Below are 22,949 nucleotides of genomic sequence, written 5' to 3'. Positions count from 1 at the left end.
CACACATTCATCCGCTTACAAATAAATTATGGTCAGCAGTCCCTGACTGCCCAACCTTATTCTCTGGTTTTTGTTTCTTTGACTTGGCCTAGTTTAACCGCTTACATAATTTTACTCTTGTTGTTTTATATAGACCAGAGCGTTATGGTGATAGTCAACATCATTGAAACAAGTCTTGAGGAAACTCTTGCATACATAATGAGAAAAATCACCATGGAAACTAATAATTTAACTGATGTTATACAGTTAAATGTATATGTAGAAATCATAGATGTATTATCTGAATTGAGTCAGTGTGGTGTGTTTGGTGAACATACTATGTATACATTACAACGTACTCTAGATAAAATGAGCCAAATATCATTAGATACATTGAACACAGAGACAACTCAGGTAGGTAATTATGAAGACATCTCACTCTGTTGCATCTTTTGATTTCAAGCTGGTTATTAACTTTCAGTGTTTGTGCTAAGAATAATGAATGCAGGTACACGTATCTGGTACTGTTCATCACAGATTGCACTATCATATGAATTTGTGGTGTTCAAAGGTAACATTTACCTTCTTATTTCTCTTATCAAAAAACCAGACCTTGCAAAATGATAATTGTCCTGTTTTCATTGAATTTTCAGCTTCACTGATGATATCTTTACTGTATACACAAAACTGGATTTACGAAAGCCTTCGTAAAATGAAATATTTATGTTTGATTTCTCAAGGTCTAAATCATTGTATTTTTATACAATTGTGAATAGGCTTGTAGCTGATATTTGTCAGTTTTCTTCACTGAGGGGCTTATTTTGAATATTGAATTAACATTTAAAAAAGACAAATGAAATTAAATGAAATATTGTTTTCCTCGATAGGACAAATCCAGTGAATGCCAAATACCTAAAATCATTGGTATGAATTGTCTGTACTGTGTGTGCAGTCACTATGGCAGACTGAGAGACAAAGGTGGTGATATTCCTTCTAATATTACAAAGAACCTCACAGATATCCGATTGAATCAACGATTTGAGAGACCAGTTGGTGACATGGAAGTCAGTAAACAAGATCTTGGAAAGCTGATATCTTTATTCGAGGAGAAAAAATGGAATTGTGTTTTCTTCTTGGAGCACAACTATGGTTCATCTTGGAGTGTTGAAAGATGTGTTGCATTGCTGGGGGAAGCATTGGATGTGCTCAGTATAGTTGGTGGGACAGCAGTATTACCCTTGATTGATTCCATGAACATGTTGATAAAAAGGGTAGGTAATCTATATGATATTTTATCAACCACTATCTTGTTAAACTGTCACTGAACTAAACTTGTAGCATATGCAGAGACAAATTAGCATATATGGAGACAAAAGAACATAAAATTATGTAGAAACAAATAAACATATGTAGAAACAAATTAGCATTATGTGGAGACAAATTAGCATGTGTGGATACAAATTAGCATATGTGGAAACAAATTAGCATATGTGGAGACAAATTAACATATGTAGAGACAAATTCTGTTCACTGGGAGATCATGGGTTATACTTAAAATCGAACGTAAAAACAGGATAAACAAGGATCATAGCATCGTAGTGTTGACAAACATCAAATGGGATTCAACAAATGTAAGTATTTTGGGGGATATCTCCATGCATTTGATGATGGTATTGAAACACAATATTCCCCTGTCAAAGATTGGTCATTCAAGTTCAAAATCAAAGCATTTGATTTTTATGACAGACGTTTGGCGCTTGTCTTCAACCCATTTGCGAGATCTCGCAGTTGAATGGCAAATCATTTATTAGCATATGTTGAGACAAATTAGTATATGTCTAGACAAATTTGTGTATGTAGGTATAAATTGGTATTTGTGTGAAAAATTAACATATGTATGAGCTATTCAATATGTAGTAATATATGTTGTACATTCAAGGTGATTGATATAAACCCATCACAATGTAGTAATATGTACATTTCAGGTGCATGATGTAAACCCAACACTATGTAGTAATATATGTTGTACATTTCAGGTGCATGATGTAAACCCAACACTATGTAGTAATATATGTTGTACATTTCAGGTAATTGATGTAAACCCAACACTATGTAGTAATATATGTTGTACATTTCAGGTGATTGGTGTAAACCCAACACTATGTAGTAATATATGTTGTACATTCCAGGTGATTGATGTAAACCCAACACTATGTAGTAATATATATTGTACATTCCAGGTGATTGATGTAAACCCAACACTATGTAGTAATATATGTTGTACATTCCAGGTGATTGATGTAAACCCAACACTATGTAGTAATATATGTTGTACATTCCAGGTGATTGATGTAAACCCAACACTATGTAGTAATATATGTTGTACATTCCAGGTGATTGATGTAAACCCAACACTATGTAGTAATATGTACATTTCAGGTGATTGATGTAAACCCAACACTATGTAGTAATATATGTTGTACATTTCAGGTGATTGATGTAAACCCAACACTATGTAGTTATATATGTTGTACATTCCAGGTGATTGATGTAAACCCAACACTATGTAGTAATATATGTTGTACATTCCAGGTGATTGATGTAAACCCAACACTATGTAGTAATACATGTTGTACATTCCTTGATGTAAACCCAACACTATGTAGTAATATATGTTGTACATTTCAGGTGATTAATGTACAACCAAGTGTATGTGTAGAATGCATGAATGTGACTTGGAGTATGGTTTACGATATACGAGCAGATTCCGCTTTGTTCTGGCAAGTAATTGAGAAATACACTGACATGGCATTCCAGGATTGTATTCTCTCCTCACCACCTATGACAGATATATACAAGGCAGTCACTGATGTGAGTATTATTTATGCTACTAATTTCACTCTTTCTGTGAATGCAGCAAGATACCATTACAGAATCAATATGTCTAAAACTTGTTAGTCAACTGGATATTTTGTGCAGGATATAAATTTTATTTCAATCAAGAATAAAATCTGTTTTCTGGTATTTTGCAGATTTCTAGAAACATTTTTGAATTAGCTGAAATCAAATCCGGTGTGCTTCACATACTTATTGAGAAATATTGTGAGTATTTATTATCAACAACCACAGACACTACAAAGGATATCCTGAACCATGTAGAACTCTTAGTAGAAGCTTGTATTTTTGGACCTATACAGAGAAAAGACCATAGGTAAATAGTAGGCAACACTTTCTTATTCCCAATCTATACTTGCAATCATCTTAGCCAACCAAGTTTTATTTTGTTTATTTTATTTCTCCAACACCACTATTACCTTGACAGATTATGATGATTGTGTATTAAAGTGTGCCCTCTTTGTTAATCCATGCCTCAGAGATACTTCCAATCGCATACTGTAATTAAAACTACTATATTTTCACTTGCAATTTATTTTCACTGAAAGGATGTATCAATGAAAACAAAAATTGTTTTCTATGTCTTGAAAATCATGTCATACAAAACAGCCATAGTGTCTTTTCAGCGAAAATTAATTCCAGCTATAATGTAGTACTGAGGTTAAGTACACAATCTTATTGTAGAATTTCATCATGCCTTTGTCGTGTAGTATGGCTTACATCAAGTTTGCAAAACCATGTGTTTCAGTCCTCCAATATTTTATAATTTTTTTGGTCAAACCAACTGTTATTATTATTTGTCTTTGCGATCACAACAATACATGGGAGGTATTCTGCATATGTTACAAGTAGAAATGTAATTTTAATTACATGAGAAAATTTATTTATAAACTCAAAATTAATGAATCCCACAAATTCTTGCTTGTCTAAGAGACAACAAAATCATGTACATTTTGATCAGTTTTAGTCTGTTTTTTACATCACGTTTAATTAGTTGATGCACCATGGAAATTTATGCTAGTGTGCTAGTATCAATCTCCTAGTGCAACCAATTCTATTAAGTGCAAAGATGTAGATATGTTCATTTGTGTGATCCTCACAAACATCACTAAAACACAAGTGTTGACCATTACAATTCAGGGGGGAGGGAGATAAACATTGAAAAAAAAAGTACTTTACACACATCTGATGGGGGAAAGCCCTACAAAATTAATATTTACAGCAAAATCATTCAGAAAAGAAAAAAATAATTTGCACAGTGTTTCTATGAACCCATTACTCTTACAGAGATTATGTAGTTGTCATTTTACATTCTTTTATCAACTAACAAATTATATGGTTCATCTTCAGAGTTATCCAGGAAGCTTTATCAATATTGACTAAGAATTCAGATGGTAAACCTGCCAGTGAAATGCTGCAGAGGTAGGAAATATATCTGTATGTTTATATGCGATGATATCAGTCTGTGTGATGTCAAATTCAATTGAGCATCTCTTGAACATGGGAGAAAAATCACATTGAACGCAATAGACAAATAGCAGTTTAATGGCATATATGTAGTATTTCAATTTCAATGGCAGCAACACCCGGACAGACTAAATGATGTGATGAGTAAACAAAGTAAAGATGCAAAATGCTAATTCTTTTTTATAAACTTAGCATCTTTAGGGTGCTAGTAACTCTTACCACGTGCAATTTTGAGAGCTGTCAGTGGTGTCTATCACATGTATAAGGCTTGTGATGATGATAATGTTAATAGAGGAAATATATTACTTAGATTGTTTATGTTTCATTACACATTTGTTTTCTTTGTTTTAATATTTAGTATGCGGAAACCTGATAACCATGTTAGAGTATTAGCCATTACAACACTCTCTCTGTTAATACAAAGACAGCCGTCTAATCTGCCGTTACTTGTGAAGAAACTAGCAGATAGTTTATTGGATAAGGTCTGTATCAATTGTAGATTACATTTACTGGTGCTTGGTTTTTGAGAGTAATTATTATATTCCTGTTTGACTATGAGCGTTCTGTAGATTATTTGATCAGATTATCACTGTTTTTTTAATATGCATGTGTCCTGTTTTGTCACTTTATTTTTATTTTGCAACCATTACATGGCCATTTACTCTCCATTCTAGAGTTCTTAGCGCAGGCAGCCTAACATCTCTGCCACACATGACTTTTCACACTATGATTTGCCACATATCAATATGCAGGTGTTCGGTTATTAAAGACAGCAACCCATACCCAGTTGGAAAGGAAACTATTAAATCTTTCTCTTCCCATACACTTTCCATAACTAAAACCTTCTTTGGTTTCAATTCCACGTCAGAATTGTATTCATTCAGAATACGTTTTAAAGCTCTTGCAAACTCTGCCATATTCAAATATAGTTTGGGTTTGACCCTAACAATGACCCTTGATTTGCATAAATCCATAATCAAGCTGTGGCAGAGGTGATTTGAAGAAGCGCCTTCTTGCGTGGAGAGTGGGCCATTCATCTGTCAGTTTCATTCAATTATTATGTTTCAAGTGATTTTTTTCTTGTTGATAGTCAGTTGCCGTGACAGCAATGCGTAAACAATATCAGTTAAATTCTATGCAGCATCGAATCAAGCAAAGAATCTGGCAAACTATGTTGATATTACAACCAGCTTTTGATCAGGTAATTTATTTTAAACTTAATTACATTGTGAGACTGAATCAAAGACAGCCACCATGTCAGCAGCACAACATTGGCAGTTCTGGTCCTGTGACTGTGGCTGTAGTTATTTCACATGTATCCACGTACAACATCTCCTTGAAGTGTTTGATGATGTGCAGATTTTATGTGTATGGCCACTAGAGGGCAGACTTTATGACTTCTTCTTTGTAGTTTGATGTGCTATACCTGACAATTGTAATGTGTTGAGTATCTGAGCCTTACATCCCAAACGTTCTCACTCAAGTACTATTATAACACAATACTGCAAAGTACAAGGACCTTTTTTTCACTCACCTGTGAATTGAATTAAGGCGATTGGTTTGGATTTTTTGTGTGTGCAATATTTGCCTACTTCCTTGGTAATTTTCTTGGGAGAAAAAATATAGATTCTTAAATTCCAATTAAAGAAATAATAAACAACCCCAGTTTTATAAGAGAAATAAACATTTACTTTTCTAGACTATTGAAATAACTAGCAGGTTTGATGTTGAGTTGTAAATTAAAGTGTTACTTTGCATGAAAAACTATTTACTACAATTTATCAAGGACTTCACTTGCTTTAAAACTTCACAATTTATTGTGGCACTTAATAAAAAAAATATTGTTGATTATTGTTTCAAATTTTATGTATACTTAATATTGTACGATAACACACAGTGCATGATTATTCTATATCAGAGATGCAACATGAATGGATGTAAAAATAGGTACAAAATGATAACGGACTTCCTTCCATTTGTCAGTATCGTCTTCTATCAAAGGATGCAGTGAGTTCCTGCAAACTCATCTCATTTTCACAGGGTTCATGGTTACTTTGAAAATAAACAGAGATTTGTGTTTCGAATTTTGTCCGTTCTGCTTATTTTTTGATTTGATTCAAAATAAAAATAAAATAACTAAAAATCAACATTTGAACATGAACATCAACAGTTCCTCAAGCATGACTGAACCGATTGACATAACTCATGGTGGGTTAGTGATGCATGTCAGTTTGATTCAAAATGGCCAACTGGTGTTTATTTATTGTATACTTAACCATTTCTCAGACATTCTTTTACTGATTTTGGTGTAGATAGGTACAAAGACAATATAATGGTATATGCATTAGTTTATTTTATGTTTCAATAATCTTTGACAAACTCGTAGCTATTGTTGACCCCAAAAATACCAACAAAAATATCATGAACCATCTATTGAAAGCAGTAACAATGACAATATACCGTATTTGTCTGATACCTCACCTTGGGTGATGTTTTGGTGGTGGGAGAGTCCAAACCATTTGGCTGCTATTTAAATCTATTACAGCCTAAATACAAAGGGAAAAATCACAAAAATAAATTGCGCACTTACAGAGAATGGAAAACAGACTTTGGCATTGAAAACTACTTACACGTAGTCAAAAATACTCATCACAAAATTGAGGATTAGCGCTCACACACTACAAATAGAGACTGGGAGATATAACAACACAGATATATCTGACAGAAAATGTCTATGTTGTGAAAAGAACGTCATAGAGAAAGAATAACATTTTCTGTTAACATGTGATCTCCATGTGGGAGAAAGATAAAGCTTTATCAGCTGTTATCTCCCCCACATTTAGCAAAAAATAAAGAAAAATTAAAATATGTTATAAATAATAAAGATAAGAAAACAATAATACAAATAGCAAAATACATAGAGAACTGTTTCAAAACAAGAGAGGAAAAACTGAAAACGATATAGTCAGCTATCTCAAGATAAGGTACATACATTAGTAATCCAAACATTCACCTTGATGAGTGTAGATGATAATTCGTTCATCAGAAGTCGATCTGCCAAAAATTATGCAAATCAGCCCCCCAAATTTCTTCTATGCTACTATGACACTAAGTGGTCTATAGTGCTGATATTGATAGTGCATGTGCCTTGGGTTGTTCTCTATCAGTTTTGTTTATTTGGTTAAGGAAATTTTCAATTTCCTAATTTTGGCGAATATTTTAAAATGGTCATTTTTGGTCAAAAATTCTATTTTCTACTTCTTCTTCAAAACCAGTAGCCTGAATGCTTTGATACTTGGTGTGTATGTACCTTGTGTTGACATCTACTAGAATTGTTCATCCCATGGTCGTATCTTCAATTCCCTAATTTTGGCAAATATTTTTGTCATTTTTGGTTAAAAATGGAATTTCAACTAACCACTATTTCCAATGTCAACTGTTTCTCATTCTCACATAGCACATGGGAGTTCTAGATTTTTTTTGATTGGTCTATTGTGATTGTAATGAAAACATAATCACTCAACATATTTAAATGTGTATAGACATGATTGATTTTGGTGGAAAATTATGCAAATTGCCTAATTTACATACCAATATTTAGGCTATTTTGGTGATATCTTGAGAACCATTTAATGTGTTTTAATAAAACTTGGTGCATAGATGTGTTGGGGCAGTTTCCAGATATATTTAGTTTTTGATGGACATTTATGCAAATTATCTAATTTGCATATCAGCTCGTGAAATTCAAGCTATTTGGGTGCTATTTCAAAAACCATTCAACATATTTCAACAAAACTTGGTATATACATGTATTACGAATTCAGATAATTGCAAATATGTTATGTTATTCTCTCAACACGCTGGAGTTCTTTTTAAGCTCTCTTTGATTCTAATTTTATTGAATATTTCTGTTATTTTTGTAAAAAATTCCACTTTTAGCATTATGTTTTATTGTCTCACTCACTGTCTTTTGGGGTATATGTCATATACAGCACTAATCTTTTGTACAATAGCTGTTGAGCAACAGGCCATTGGCCTATTTTTGTATTTCAAGTTACTGCATGTGTACATTTTGTTCAACTTGTTTGCTATATTTACATTTCTACAGGATGCCAGTGAATATATGTTGACAGAAGCCATGAAATCATTACAGACTGACAGTCAACTTTCAATTAAAAACCTCATTGAATGGTTTATAGCATTGACATTGTATAAATACCCTCAATTCCTACACTTGATATGGGATATGTTCAACAATGTAAGTGATTTATTTACTGTATGCAGTGATTATTTTATCAGCAACTAATACCAAGAGATGTTTAGTGTATGTTAAATGTTCAATTTAAAGTGTGGTTTCATACAAAAATGGATTCTTTGCGTACATGCTGCGACAAACAAAAAGAATTTGTGAAATTTTGATCAAATTTACAAATTGTATATCTGCCAGTAATCTGTATATCTAATATGAAAAAAAAAATCATGAGAGATCTGTCTTAGATACATCTGATTTTATTTTAGGACTTAGTTTATGACTTGAAGAAGAAAAAAACAACACAGTTGAATATCTTTGTGCGAGTCGTGTATGGAGTTAACATTACCATAAACTATTCAATTTCCATTCAATTATTACTACCATATTATGTGCATGCAACACTTATTTGAAACACTTCAATGTTATTTAGGAATCACAGAGGAAAACTGTAGGTGTGATGACTTCTCTGATATCGATTATAACCATATTAGGACCAGTTATCAAATGCAAGCAACATCAGGTGAGTTCATTATAACATACATATATCATTCAACAAGTTTATTCTCTACAAGTTTATATTTTAAAACGCATGTGCTTTTAATAGAGTGCATATTTGTTTTTTTTCAGCAAATTTGTAAACATTTAGAGTGTTAATATGAGGTTATTACGAGGATACCTCAAAGTATGCACAAAGACAGTACAGTGAAAGTATCGACCGACACACAGTGGAGGTCGATGAGACGACGTACTGTCTGAGTGCATACTTTGAGGTATCCTCAAAATAACCTTATAATTATACATCCTTTTTTTCCAATTATACATCATGGGAATGCCGAAATCCAAAAAGTTTAGAACAGAATCAGCGAACTTCTTTGACTGGAGTCCGGTCAAACCCTAGTGGCAGCCATGTTTGTTTTCATTATTAGAGGACGCTTACGTGCGTAATCATTCCATATTTGGAATTCGCATTTCCTTATATGGTAAGATGAAAATACCCTTTAAAATACTGCAAAATTACGGCACGCTGTAACCTATGGTGTTACATTGGCAGATGTATAATAATATGATAGAACCCCACACTCTCCCCGTGGCTTTCGTTGCGCATGGAAGTTATTTTCACAAGTGTATTCTGCTGTACTTTTACTCGCCTCGCTCGTGAAAGTACGGCCGCAGGATACACCGCATCTCAAGTGAAAATAACTTCCATACGCAACGAAAGCCACAGGGAGGGTGTGGGGTTCTGTTATTATTACATATGTTCCATATGTGATTATTTCATATTAAAAAAAGAACGTGCAACAAACCGGGATGGCATTTAGGTCAGGGAAACCCCATTGCCCATTAATATGTTCCAATATAGTGTTACGCCCTAGCAATGCGTGTCGGTGTAGCATGTGTTTCACTGTCAGTGTGAAAATAAAATAATCAGACGTCTAATCTGAGTCACTGTCCGAATAAATAACTCGTGGACGTTTAGTTGGGAACACGACAGAACTTGAACTGGACGACTATGATACACAGTTTATGTTCCACCACAGAATTGGCAAACATGCCGTGCATCTGCGGTACTCCACTGCGACTTCGTCGACAGCGGTCGTCACTGAGCTGAGCGCTACAACTTTGTTTGTGATGTTGCTTGCTGATCGTGGATTGAATGAGTCTTGGTTACTGGTTAAAACGTTGTTCATTTGGCGTTGGTAATCTTCATTTTAAACCGAGTAACGCCGCAACGTCACCAACAGAAACCTCTCGCCAGTGGAATCTCGTAGTTGATGGTTGAGGCTCCATAGAAATCGCTGATTTTACTGTGGGTGGATCTTTTGAGAGCCCTTCAAGGCTTATAAAACTTAGTTTCTAGGTGGTCAACATGCATTAAGTTCTCCCAAATCATAGTATTCCATGTGATGCACACCTAACATGCCAAAAATGTTGCTGAACGATTTGAACCGGACAGCAGACGAAAATGCGTTTACAAAATAAAAATAGTTCGGTAGCCAATGGAAATATCATGTTCATTTGCATAACAGCCTTGAAAATACCAAAAACATTATTGCATGGATGATATGCAAATTAGTTTTAGTTTAAATAAGTGACTGCCTAAAAGTACCATTACTGTTGTTCAAATTTCATTCCCTTCGGCAAGTAACTTCATGTACCCCAAGAGAAAAATAGTACTTTTAAATATTGTTTATTTCTGCTATATTTCAAAAAACGGTACCCCTGAAGGGACTACTTTGTTTGCTCTCAGACCTCATTTGCATATGAGGTGTGGAAATACCAATTTTGATTTCTGGGACGAATCAAAATAAACTGCAGTACATATGTAATAATATTTTTTATTTACACCTGCATCACATCCACAGTTTGTGAACTCATAAATAGTGCCACTATTCATCTATAAGCAATCATTTGTAACTGCATGCTTTATTAGTTGATTTACACTGAGCTGCTATGTTCATAACTACTAGTTATATATATTACTAAAATGTACCTATTTCACCACCTTTTATTAATACTGTATTTGTTATTACAACATATTTTTTTTTTTTGGGGACAGGACTCTTATCTTGGTCAGGTGATAACCACAATGATGTCTTACACCATGGCTGGTAACTTTACTATTAGGCTGTATGCACAGTCAGCATTGCAGAAAATTTGGACCTATTGTGATCACATGAAACTAACACATATACTAGACAGGTATCCTGGTATCAAAACATGTGTGAATTTCCTGGAGAGTAGTAGGTATGTGTAATTTATTGATTTTATATTTACTACCATCACTGTGAAGGGCTTACTGATGTGTGGTTTAATGGTTTGCCTGTCTGCCCAGCATCACAGACTGAAATTAAGAGCACATACTGCCCTCTTTCCAGGCTTGGCTCATTCAGGGTTGGGAAAATGACGTCCTGTGTGGCTGTTTCTATCTAGAATGCATGTTAAAATTTACAGTATTTTTGTTGCAATGAGTAACGATTTACCGCGGGATGTCTTGAACTTAACCTCATCCCAGATCTGTGATTGGGTTCTTTGCCTGTTGATCGACGTAATAAATAAAATAAAATGATGTGCACATTTTTGTTTCAAAGTGTAAATGGAAGCCAGTTGAATATTATGTCTATGTGTCAGGTTTCTATCAAATTAATTAATCAATGAATGTTTTGATTATACACTATCAGTAGAGTAGATTCAACTCTGTAATATAATATTTATTATTATACATCTTTCACTCTACCACCATAAGTTACTGTGTGCTGTAATGTATTGTACAGAGTATCTGAATCCTGCCATATCATTTTCAAATATATTAACGAAAATACATCATTGAAAGTGTTGTACCGGACCCAATTACTAGTATATAGATTTGATGTTATACCTTGTTTGTCATCTTACGTATAGAGTCCAGATCTATCTCAATAGTTGTGTTCACGTTACACGAAGTACGGGCTAAGATTTAAGCTGATTTAGGCTTATCTAGCATATTTGCATTTCGGCTAGACCCAATTGCGTCCACGCACAGGGAGGGCCAGTCGTTAGCACGGGCTAAGGGGCGCCATTAGTCGGTGACCTTTGGTAAGCCGCTATTTACGAACGAAAAATGGATGACACGCGCGAGGTTCTATTTCTGCTGCTGGCATGTTTCGTTCTAATTTTGAAACGACGTGCACAGGAACGCGAGAGAAGACGAACCCAACTTATTTGGATGCACAGAAACAGTATACAACGGGCGTAACAGAATACAGCGTTTTATTAATGCATGTCGTAGACAGCAAACCAAATTTATTTTGTCCACGATTGGAGCTGCTGTACGCTCTACTACAGTGACCCGATTAGTGTGGAAGTGAGCGCGGAGTAATGACTGGTGGAATAGTGTCGTTATACCAACATGGGACAATTTTCACACCCAAAGGTCGCCGCAGAGGGCGCTTAGGCCTGGGCTAAGCGTTCGCGCATACTTCGTTAGCCCGTGCTAAGGTCTAGACCGCGTCTTAAATTCGGATCAGATTTAACCCGTACTTAGCATTCCTTAGCCCGTGCTAAGCGTTCACGCACGTTTTCTTAGCACGGGCTAAGGAATTTGACCTCTTAGCCCGTGCTAAGGAGCTGTGCGTGAACGCAACTAATATATACATACCTTATGAATTACCCGAAACTATCCAATCCAAAGTGTAAATATGTTTTATACCATACCAGCTAGAAATATTTCATGCTAAACATCAAATCTGTGAACAGTATGTACCATGGTGATGTGATAATGATGATATATTGAAACAGGTGGTTGCTCATGTATAATTCTTAAATTGATTTATAAAAAACATTAGATATTTCATTTTCAAATTCCATTGAATAAACATATTTGCTTACTAAAAAACATATGAAGTTTAGGTTCATGTTGAATTCCAAATCACCTAATAGTGTTAGACGTATTATATTATTCATGTATTGTATTTTACTAGTCATGCTGGAAAACTGAAAGAGAGATTGCTGGGAAACTATCTTTTTTTTAAATTTGACCCAATACAAGACTACAGTATAGAGGTGAGCACCAACATTGCCTTACATGTATTTTAGATTACTCTCCATACATAAAGTTATATTTCATATGATTTTCATTGAGAAGTGTATGTTTTTATTGGTTCAAGTAGCTATAAAAAATGCCCTTGAGTTCTGTTTACTTTGAGGTTGTAATTGTGTTAGGGATTACTGTGCAGTCTGTATTTGACAAGTCAGAATATGGTAGGTCATTGACCTTAGCAAATAAGGAAAACTAAGGATTTTTGTATTGTGGCAATTGTTACTTGTACCACCTTCCTGTGATTGCAACCCCAGTCTTAAAATTCCACATTTAGAGATTTTCTCAACACAGGATGTGACTTGGTAAGCTAGTGACATTTCAGATTTGTCTATATACTTTCCATAACATACTACTAGTATATTGAATTATTCCATTCATGTAGTGGGGGTGACAGCTAGAGGGTGGAACAATTTAGTTTGAATGAATGGAATCCATCAAACATAGTTGTATAGTGTTTTGATAGAATCCAATAGACAGTTACCTTGAATTAATGGTTATTGGCATCCCTTTTTTACTCCAGGGTCAATTTCAATACACTTGACTTTATTGGTGTACAGTATATTAATAATTGACATGCTAATTTCATTCTCCTTGAGTTAAGTTTTTCATGTCTAATAGAAAGAATTCAGTGCTATCAACTAACTAGTGTCATAAAACTCATAAATCTATCTCAGTTCACATTTTATAGGTTTGAATTCTCTTCTTCAGTACTTGCAAAACAAATAATTCTAATCACTTGTTTCTTTCCCTCAACTAGATTTTTCTTTTAATTTGTCATGACTTGCATTGGTTATGTTTACCTAGCTTTGCAACAGTGCATTCAATCTGGTTTGTTGACAAGCATCTGTGAGTTCATCCAGACCTCACAAGTTCAATTTCATGGCAGGCATGGTTTGGTAACCTTGTCATTGTGCCTTTGGCAGATAGTATATCCATTGAGGGAAGTCTATGTACATTTGACTATTTAACTCACTTCACTCTTGAAGCAGTTTTAATTAGTAATTGCCAATCAATGACACCAATGTTCATATGTACATTTGACTATTGAACTCACTTCATTCTTGAAGCAGTTTTAATTAGTAATTGCCAATCAATGACACCAATGTTCATATGTACATTTGACTATTTAACTCACTTCATTCTTGAAGCAGTTTTAATTAGTAATTGCCAATCAATGACACCAATGTTCATATGTACATTTGACTATTTAACTCACTTCATTCTTGAAGCAGTTTTAATTAGTAATTGCCAATCAATGACACCAATGTTCATATGTACATTTGACTATTTAACTCACTTCACTCTTGAAGCAGTTTTAATTAGTAATTGCCAATCAATGACACCAATGTTCATATGTACATTTGACTATTTAACTCACTTCATTCTTGAAGCAGTTTTAATTAGTAATTGCCAATCAATGACACCAATGTTCATATGTACATTTGACTATTTAACTCACTTCATTCTTGAAGCAGTTTTAATTAGTAATTGCCAATCAATGACACCAATGTTCATATGTACATTTGACTATTTAACTCACTTCACTCTTGAAGCAGTTTTAATTAGTAATTGCCAATCAATGACACCAATGTTCATATGTACATTTGACTATTTAACTCACTTCACTCTTGAAGCAGTTTTAATTAGTAATTGCCAATCAATGACACCAATGTTCATATGTACATTTGACTATTTAACTCACTTCACTCTTGAAGCAGTTTTAATTAGTAATTGCCAATCAATGACACCAATGTTCATATGTACATTTGACTATTTAACTCACTTCATTCTTGAAGCAGTTTTAATTAGTAATTGCCAATCAATGACACCAATGTTCATATGTACATTTGACTATTTAACTCACTTCACTCTTGAAGCAGTTTTAATTAGTAATTGCCAATCAATGACACCAATGTTCATATGTACATTTGACTATTTAACTCACTTCATTCTTGAAGCAGTTTTAATTAGTAATTGCCAATCAATGACACCAATGTTCATATGTACATTTGACTATTTAACTCACTTCATTCTTGAAGCAGTTTTAATTAGTAATTGCCAATCAATGACACCAATGTTCATATGTACATTTGACTATTTAACTCACTTCACTCTTGAAGCAGTTTTAATTAGTAATTGCCAATCAATGACACCAATGTTCATATGTACATTTGACTATTTAACTCACTTCATTCTTGAAGCAGTTTTAATTAGTAATTGCCAATCAATGACACCAATGTTCATATGTACATTTGACTATTTAACTCACTTCATTCTTGAAGCAGTTTTAATTAGTAATTGCCAATCAATGACACCAATGTTCATATGTACATTTGACTATTTAACTCACTTCATTCTTGAAGCAGTTTTAATTAGTAATTGCCAATCAATGACACCAATGTTCATATGTACATTTGACTATTTAACTCACTTCATTCTTGAAGCAGTTTTAATTAGTAATTGCCAATCAATGACACCAATGTTCATATGTACATTTGACTATTTAACTCACTTCATTCTTGAAGCAGTTTTAATTAGTAATTGCCAATCAATGACACCAATGTTCATATGTACATTTGACTATTTAACTCACTTCACTCTTGAAGCAGTTTTAATTAGTAATTGCCAATCAATGACACCAATGTTCATATGTACATTTGACTATTTAACTCACTTCATTCTTGAAGCAGTTTTAATTAGTAATTGCCAATCAATGACACCAATGTTCATATGTACATTTGACTATTTAACTCACTTCATTCTTGAAGCAGTTTTAATTAGTAATTGCCAATCAATGACACCAATGTTCATATGTACATTTGACTATTTAACTCACTTCATTCTTGAAGCAGTTTTAATTAGTAATTGCCAATCAATGACACCAATGTTCATATGTACATTTGACTATTTAACTCACTTCACTCTTGAAGCAGTTTTAATTAGTAATTGCCAATCAATGACACCAATGTTCATATGTACATTTGACTATTTAACTCACTTCATTCTTGAAGCAGTTTTAATTAGTAATTGCCAATCAATGACACCAATGTTCATATGTACATTTGACTATTTAACTCACTTCACTCTTGAAGCAGTTTTAATTAGTAATTGCCAATCAATGACACCAATGTTCATATGTACATTTGACTATTTAACTCACTTCACTCTTGAAGCAGTTTTAATTAGTAATTGCCAATCAATGACACCAATGTTCATATGTACATTTGACTATTTAACTCACTTCACTCTTGAAGCAGTTTTAATTAGTAATTGCCAATCAATGACACCAATGTTCATATGTACATTTGACTGTCCATAGCATTGCCCTTCACCATGGCTTCTTTTATCTTTGAACACTGAGTAGATCATATTTGTAACTAATAAATGACATTGTGACATCCAAGCATTTTTTTTTAATCTCATAGCCATGTAAAAGTCACATTACTGTTCACAACATTGATTATGAATACAAAATTACTGTAAACCATTATATTTTTGTGAATTTCATTTGAGATCATTAAAGTACACAGTTATCCATTAGCTACTGTCAACAATATCAAAACACATTGTTGACTAAAAAAAATGTTATTAACAAATGGAATTGAAATAAAATTAATAAATACATGTAACATGACTGAAAAATAAATTATCCACATATATCGGTAATTCTGTTAAAACCTTTGGTAAAAATGTTGAAAACATGCACCATGACAGGAACACACTATCAAAATTTGATTATAGATTTCTATGTATTTCATTAGAAGGACATTAAAGAAATTAAAAATATCAGTGTTTTTAATGTGCCAGGTGAATTGTCAAAAAACAAAAACCAACCCTATCTAACTTTTAGTTAGTACAACTATCACATAAATACACTATGATTGTATGACGTTTTGACTGCAGACATTGCTGTCATGTAAGTTTCAGCGATTTATATTGTGTATGATTTGTTCATGTCTCATACAGAGCAATGCATATTATATAACAATTATTCTTTAGCAGTTATCTTTGCTTGGACGTTGTTGTTGCTAGGCAACAATTCCCAGCTATCCATGTATGTTATTATATATAACATTAGCATTACCTGATGATATTAATTATTTAGATTTGGACAAAAATTAAAATACAATAACTGATGTTTTACTCCAAAGATTACAATCATTATGCATTTGGTGTACAACAGTACATTGATTTCTAGGATATCATCCTAGTCAGCTCACATTGTCCAGATGTTCTTTAGCAACTAGCTACATTGTTTCTATTATTACCAGCGACCATGACAATTTTTTAGGAGGAGGGAGGGTGTGAATCTGCACCGAAAACAAAAATTATATGAAAGAAATTCTACTCGTATTTCATAAAGGAAAGCTACATTGTTTTGAAAAAAAGACCCCCTCCAGAGTTTTTAAGCAGTACATATAGTGTATTTAGCATGGAAACCATAATCCATCTCATGGACTACATGGCTGGGTTGTGTAATAAAGCTCAGGCCACTGTTAACACCCTATGTCAACTTGTAGCATTATTTGAACATCAAGCAGGCCAAAGTAATCTTAACCACCTGTGGACCTTGATCAAGTTTCCTTCAATTTTGCATCTCTTAATGAATGTGACAAACTCATCCAGTGTGTGGGTTATTTCAAACTCTTTCCCAGGGGATAACAAGCCTGCAGCAACATCCATTAAAAAATGATTGGTTTTTCGGAAGATCTTTGATTAACCATCTTGACTATTAGGCTATTTATGTTTAATTTCCTTCTCAGAACAGAGGATTTAATAAAAGTGGTCTAACCGCAGTCACCAAGGTAGATTTATAGATAATTAATTAAAGTAAGACTTCCTTAGTGACAATATCACAATGTAAATCCACTCCTCCCATTGACAAAATACCATGGTTACTCCTGTAACTTTTTGGATCACTGGCTACCAGTTTCTGTTACGGTATTTGAAATGTCTATCTAGCAAACATATGTTTTATATGTTTTAGCATATTTTACTTTTAAATGTTTGTTTTCCACAATCACTCTCTTGTGGAAGGACTGTGTCTTCTAATTCCCATGGTTGGTGATTTGTGGACTCCTGCATTTCATCCTCCCACCCCTGAAAATATGATTGGTATCTTCCAAGGTTGAATTCATGTTTATAGTGATGTTTGTGTATCCCAGGTGATTGCTGAGGCATTGTTGTTTGGGTTTCATTGGATGCAAGTTTTAGTTCAGCTTCAGTGGTATATCCCCTATTGATCAGAACTGTATGCGGGATTGGGATCAAATATAAAGACAAGCTTCCAGTCTGGCGTCTTCTGAGTGCCCTAAGGAAAGTGGTATTCTGTAAATGTTGATGGCCAACTTTACTTTCGCTTACATAATAGACTTTAATTAGGCTCTTGATGATTATAATTCCTATTACTGGAATGTTTTGTGCAATTTTAATATTGAGAAAACAGCACAAATTTTTTGTGAAACCTGATTGTTGCTCACATCAGTAAAAAATGCTTTATGATATTTTTTTTTTTTTAATTTTGAATTTAGTTTCTTCTATAAGTGTTTCTTTCAGGTATGTTAATTCTCATCTTCTCTGGGAGATGTTGTGTTGAGGTTATTATGAGAATACCTCAAAGTACAGCAGGATTATCGACCGGTGGTTGATGCGAAGATGGACTGTCTGAGTGCATACTTTGAGGTATCCTCACAATAACCTTATTATTATACATCTTTTCCTTCCAAGAATACATCATGGGATTGTCGAACATAAATATTATGCTCTGTTTATGGTCTGTGTTATGTATATGGTTAGCACTGTGTGCTTAAAAGTGTGAAATGTCAATCTCCATTTACTGAAATGAACTATTTATTAAGCACCATGGCTGTCAGTTCGTATGTGTTTTTTTGTGTGTGTGTGTTCTTATGTCACAATAAGAGAAAATCAGATGTGAACGTGTCAGGCTCCCTTTGGAAGGAGGCTGTCAGCTCTGGTGTAACTATTACGTGTAATACTTGTAAGGGCACATAAATATTATTTAAACTTCCTTTGAAGGAGGCAACATCAGCGACTATTCGCAATGGGTGTGAAAAGTATATTGGCGTCCCACAATGAATTTTAGTGCCACAGTCAGCTGTATTTACGTGCATCTTATTTCAAAGTAGGTACTCGCAATGTGTGTCAAATTTTAAGGCAGTTATGGCTGTTATATTAAGCTGCATACGTGGTTAAACTCAAAATGTGCTGATTGGTTCCAATGTAAAACTAATAAGAGATTAGAGATTCCAACAAGTTTTATTTGAAGAAGTACATGACAGACAGAAATATATGGTTAACCAAAACATTGCTTATCTATGAGTCAGCACCATTGTGTGCATTATCCAGTGGCGTCCATAGTTACAGCTTTTGTAAGAAGTGCTGTAAACAAAATAATATGAGGTCTTTATCTTTTTAATTACCAGGTGTAACTTAGCTGATGTAACCTTTTCACAATATTTATTTCAATGTTAATGGGATTAACCAATTATTTTTGATTTGTTGACAGACTATATTCCATAGCTTACCATATCTCTGTAATGTTATTGATAATGAATTGATATCACCGGAGTCCTTTCAATCTGTGGTATCAGGTAGGCAGTTATCGCTACCTTTGTTCAATGCTAGAAACGAGCTCAAAACATCCCAACCCGGCACATGGAAAATACGGGGACCAAGTAAGTTTCTTTCCTTTATTTAGATGTACTTGAATTATGTGGTCAAGTGTGTTTGCTTACATATACTCCTACTGGGGGTGTGCTTCTAATAGAGTAAATATGGTACCTACTGGAGGTGTGGTTCTAATAGAGTGAATATGGTACCTACTGGAGGTGTGCTTTTAATAAAGTAAATATGGTACCTACTGGAGGTGTGCTTGTAATAGAGTAAACATGGTACTTACTGGAGGTGTGCTTTTAATAGAGTAAATATGGTACCTACTGGAGGTATGCTTTTAATAGAGTAAATATGGTACCTACTGGAGGTGTGCTTTTAATAGAGTAAATATGGTACCAACTGGAGGTGTGTTTCTAATAGAGTGAATATGGTACCTACTGGGGGTGTGCTTTTAATAGAGTGAATATGGTACCTACTAGAGGTGTGCTTTTAATAGAGTAAATATGGTACCAACTGGAGGTGTGCTTCTAATAGAGTGAATATGGTACCTACTGGGGGTGTGCTTTTAATAGAGTGAATATGGTACCTACTAGAGGTGTGCTTCTAATAGAGGGAATATGGTACCTACTGGAGGTATGCTTTTAATAGAGTGAATATGGTACCTACTGAAGGTGTGCTTTTAATAGAGTAAATATGGTACATACTGGAGGTATGCTTTTAATAGAGTGAATATGGTACCTACTGGAGGTGTGCTTTTAATAGAGTAAATATGGTACCTACTGGAGGTGTGCTTATAATAGAGTGAATATGGTACCTACTGGAGGTGTGCTTTTAATAGAGTAAATATGGTACCTACTGGAGGTGTGCTTTTAATAGAGTGAATATCGTACCTACTGGAGGTGTGCATCTAATATAGTGAATATGGTATCTTCTGGTGTAGTCCTCAAAGTTACATTGGCAACCAACTCAATTTGCTGAACTGAAAAATTTAGTAGCAAAGTACAAAAGTGTTGGTCGCGAGAATTTATTGTTTTACAAATACACATAATAACTACACAGAAACAGACATTTTTGTTTTTTTCAAACATTTATTTAGGCATACATGATATAACTGGTGTACAGACAGTGATTATGCGATATCATGTTAATTCAATTACACATTCTCATCCTTGTTGGGATGTGTGCTACAGTATATACAAAACATCTGATTTTCGTCCTTGTTATATTTATTTGATCGGTACTCTGTGATCATCTTGGCTCAGATTCAGAACCGACTGAACAGGCTTCTGAGCTGTTATATGTGATTGTACATCCGTCATGTAGCATCAATTTTATTTGAATTTTTATTTGAAAGTTATATTTGTACCATCCCAATTACTTTGAAACTTGATATGTAGTTATCTTTGATAGACCTCTATCAGATTTGTTTATTTTATGACTATATTTTAAATTCTTTTGACAATTATTTTTTCCATTTTTAGTAAAAATGTTATTTCTGATATCTTGAAATCCATTTCCATTTTTCTATTTTAAATGAATATTTTTGTCTTTTTTTCTTTTTTTCTTGAGAATTATACCAGATTCAGTTTTGATATTTGGTCTTTTGGAAGCTGCTACAATATTTATAACAAGATGATAAGATTTGCAGTTGCCATGGCAACAACCTTATTACCTACCTTAAGAACGTTGTGATAATAATAACCATGAATGATATTAGCTAATATTTCATAATACAGCAAATTATCAACTTAGTTTTGAAAAAAGAAAACCTTTTTTTCAATCAATAAAAAGACAATAGAAGGTATTAACATAGTTCCTGCTTTCTCTACTACAAACCCATGCACATTTGGGAAACTGTATCGATCACCTTTAAATTAGAGAATTTTTATGGAAATAGATTTTTACTGTAAATCATTCTCATCATTAATTCATAATTTTTGCAATGACTAGTGGTTTGCAGTATCAGTATAACTTGATGCATGGATACCCAGGTCTTAGTGGTTTGCAGTATCAGTATAACTTGATGCATGGATACCCAGGTCTTAGTGGTTTGCAGTATCAGTATAACTTGATGCATGGATACCCAGGTCTTAGTGGTTTGCAGTATCAGTATAACTTGATGCATGGATACCCAGGTCTTAGTGGTTTGCAGTATCAGTATAACTTGATGCATGGATACCCAGGTCTTAGTGGTTTGCAGTATCAGTATAACTTGATGCATGGATACCCAGGTCTTAGTGGTTTGCAGTATCAGTATAACTTGATGCATGGATACCCAGGTCTTAGTGGTTTGCAGTATCAGTATAACTTGATGCATGGATACCCAGGTCTTGGTACGGCTTGTAATAATAAACAAGTTTACATCTCATGGTATATATACTGCTGCAAGGCAGAACTCACAAAATAGTTTGGTTCATCTTTTAGTGGATTATACCATTACCACTGGTGACACTGTTGATGATGACTTGATGAGTGGAGATGTTCAGAAAAAGATAACACCATGGTCAGAGACCTTGTTAGATGAAGATGTCAGCAGCGCCAGTAACCTAAGAAACAGGAAACGAGGACAACTCATCTTGGTTACATCATTAATAGATAAATTACCAAACTTAGGAGGTAAGTTTGAAATGAATGTATATTATCTATTCCAATCCATGGCCGAATAATTCTTACTGATTATCAGTTATGAATCTAATTGTTCAATAATATTCAGTTTTATTTGTTCCTGATTGCTGTTTATTGACAGGAAGATCTAAAAATAACAGACACAAAAAAAATAAGTCATCAGATTTCAATAGAATGACGGATATTGTGTAACAACATCTTGCATATCAGCCCTTATTAATTACTTTTCAATCTGTTCTTCCTGTGATTAAATACAAACAGACAAATCAATGTCTGACTTAGGGACATCCAATATGGGGATGCAGCAGACTCAAAATAACTGTAACCATGCCAACAGATGTTCAGTATACGGTATTCTTTACAGAATTCAAATTGATCAAAAATGAAATGTTTGTAGATTAGCGAAAGTCACTATGACTAATTTATGTCGCGTAATTGTAATTTTTACAGACATTGACAGGCAGGGAAAATGGTAAAATTTTGTCATTTCCAAATTAGAAAAGTCTCATATGATGGAACAAC

General features: G+C 33.9%; 1 protein-coding gene across 1 annotated transcript in view; it reads left to right on the top strand.

The window, feature by feature from the left end:
* Nucleotides 1–22,949, top strand: part of LOC100369882 (tRNA (guanosine(18)-2'-O)-methyltransferase TARBP1-like) — a 56,376-nt gene that overhangs the window by 21,767 nt on the left and 11,660 nt on the right. The window contains exons 10-22 of the mRNA XM_078013611.2: nucleotides 134–393; nucleotides 867–1,250; nucleotides 2,668–2,850; nucleotides 3,012–3,190; nucleotides 4,225–4,296; nucleotides 4,700–4,823; nucleotides 5,432–5,542; nucleotides 8,450–8,599; nucleotides 9,024–9,113; nucleotides 11,151–11,338; nucleotides 13,051–13,132; nucleotides 19,696–19,864; nucleotides 22,227–22,418. Coding sequence (XP_077869737.2) covers nucleotides 134–393; nucleotides 867–1,250; nucleotides 2,668–2,850; nucleotides 3,012–3,190; nucleotides 4,225–4,296; nucleotides 4,700–4,823; nucleotides 5,432–5,542; nucleotides 8,450–8,599; nucleotides 9,024–9,113; nucleotides 11,151–11,338; nucleotides 13,051–13,132; nucleotides 19,696–19,864; nucleotides 22,227–22,418 — 2,184 coding nt within the window. The remainder of the gene's footprint in view (nucleotides 1–133; nucleotides 394–866; nucleotides 1,251–2,667; nucleotides 2,851–3,011; nucleotides 3,191–4,224; nucleotides 4,297–4,699; nucleotides 4,824–5,431; nucleotides 5,543–8,449; nucleotides 8,600–9,023; nucleotides 9,114–11,150; nucleotides 11,339–13,050; nucleotides 13,133–19,695; nucleotides 19,865–22,226; nucleotides 22,419–22,949) is intronic.

This window comes from Saccoglossus kowalevskii, chromosome 2 (assembly GCF_978046115.1).
Source record: "Saccoglossus kowalevskii chromosome 2, keSacKowa6.1, whole genome shotgun sequence".
Lineage (NCBI taxonomy): Eukaryota > Metazoa > Hemichordata > Enteropneusta > Harrimaniidae > Saccoglossus > Saccoglossus kowalevskii.
Note: the sequence above shows the minus strand (reverse complement) of the source record. Positions and strands in the feature narration are given on the sequence as shown.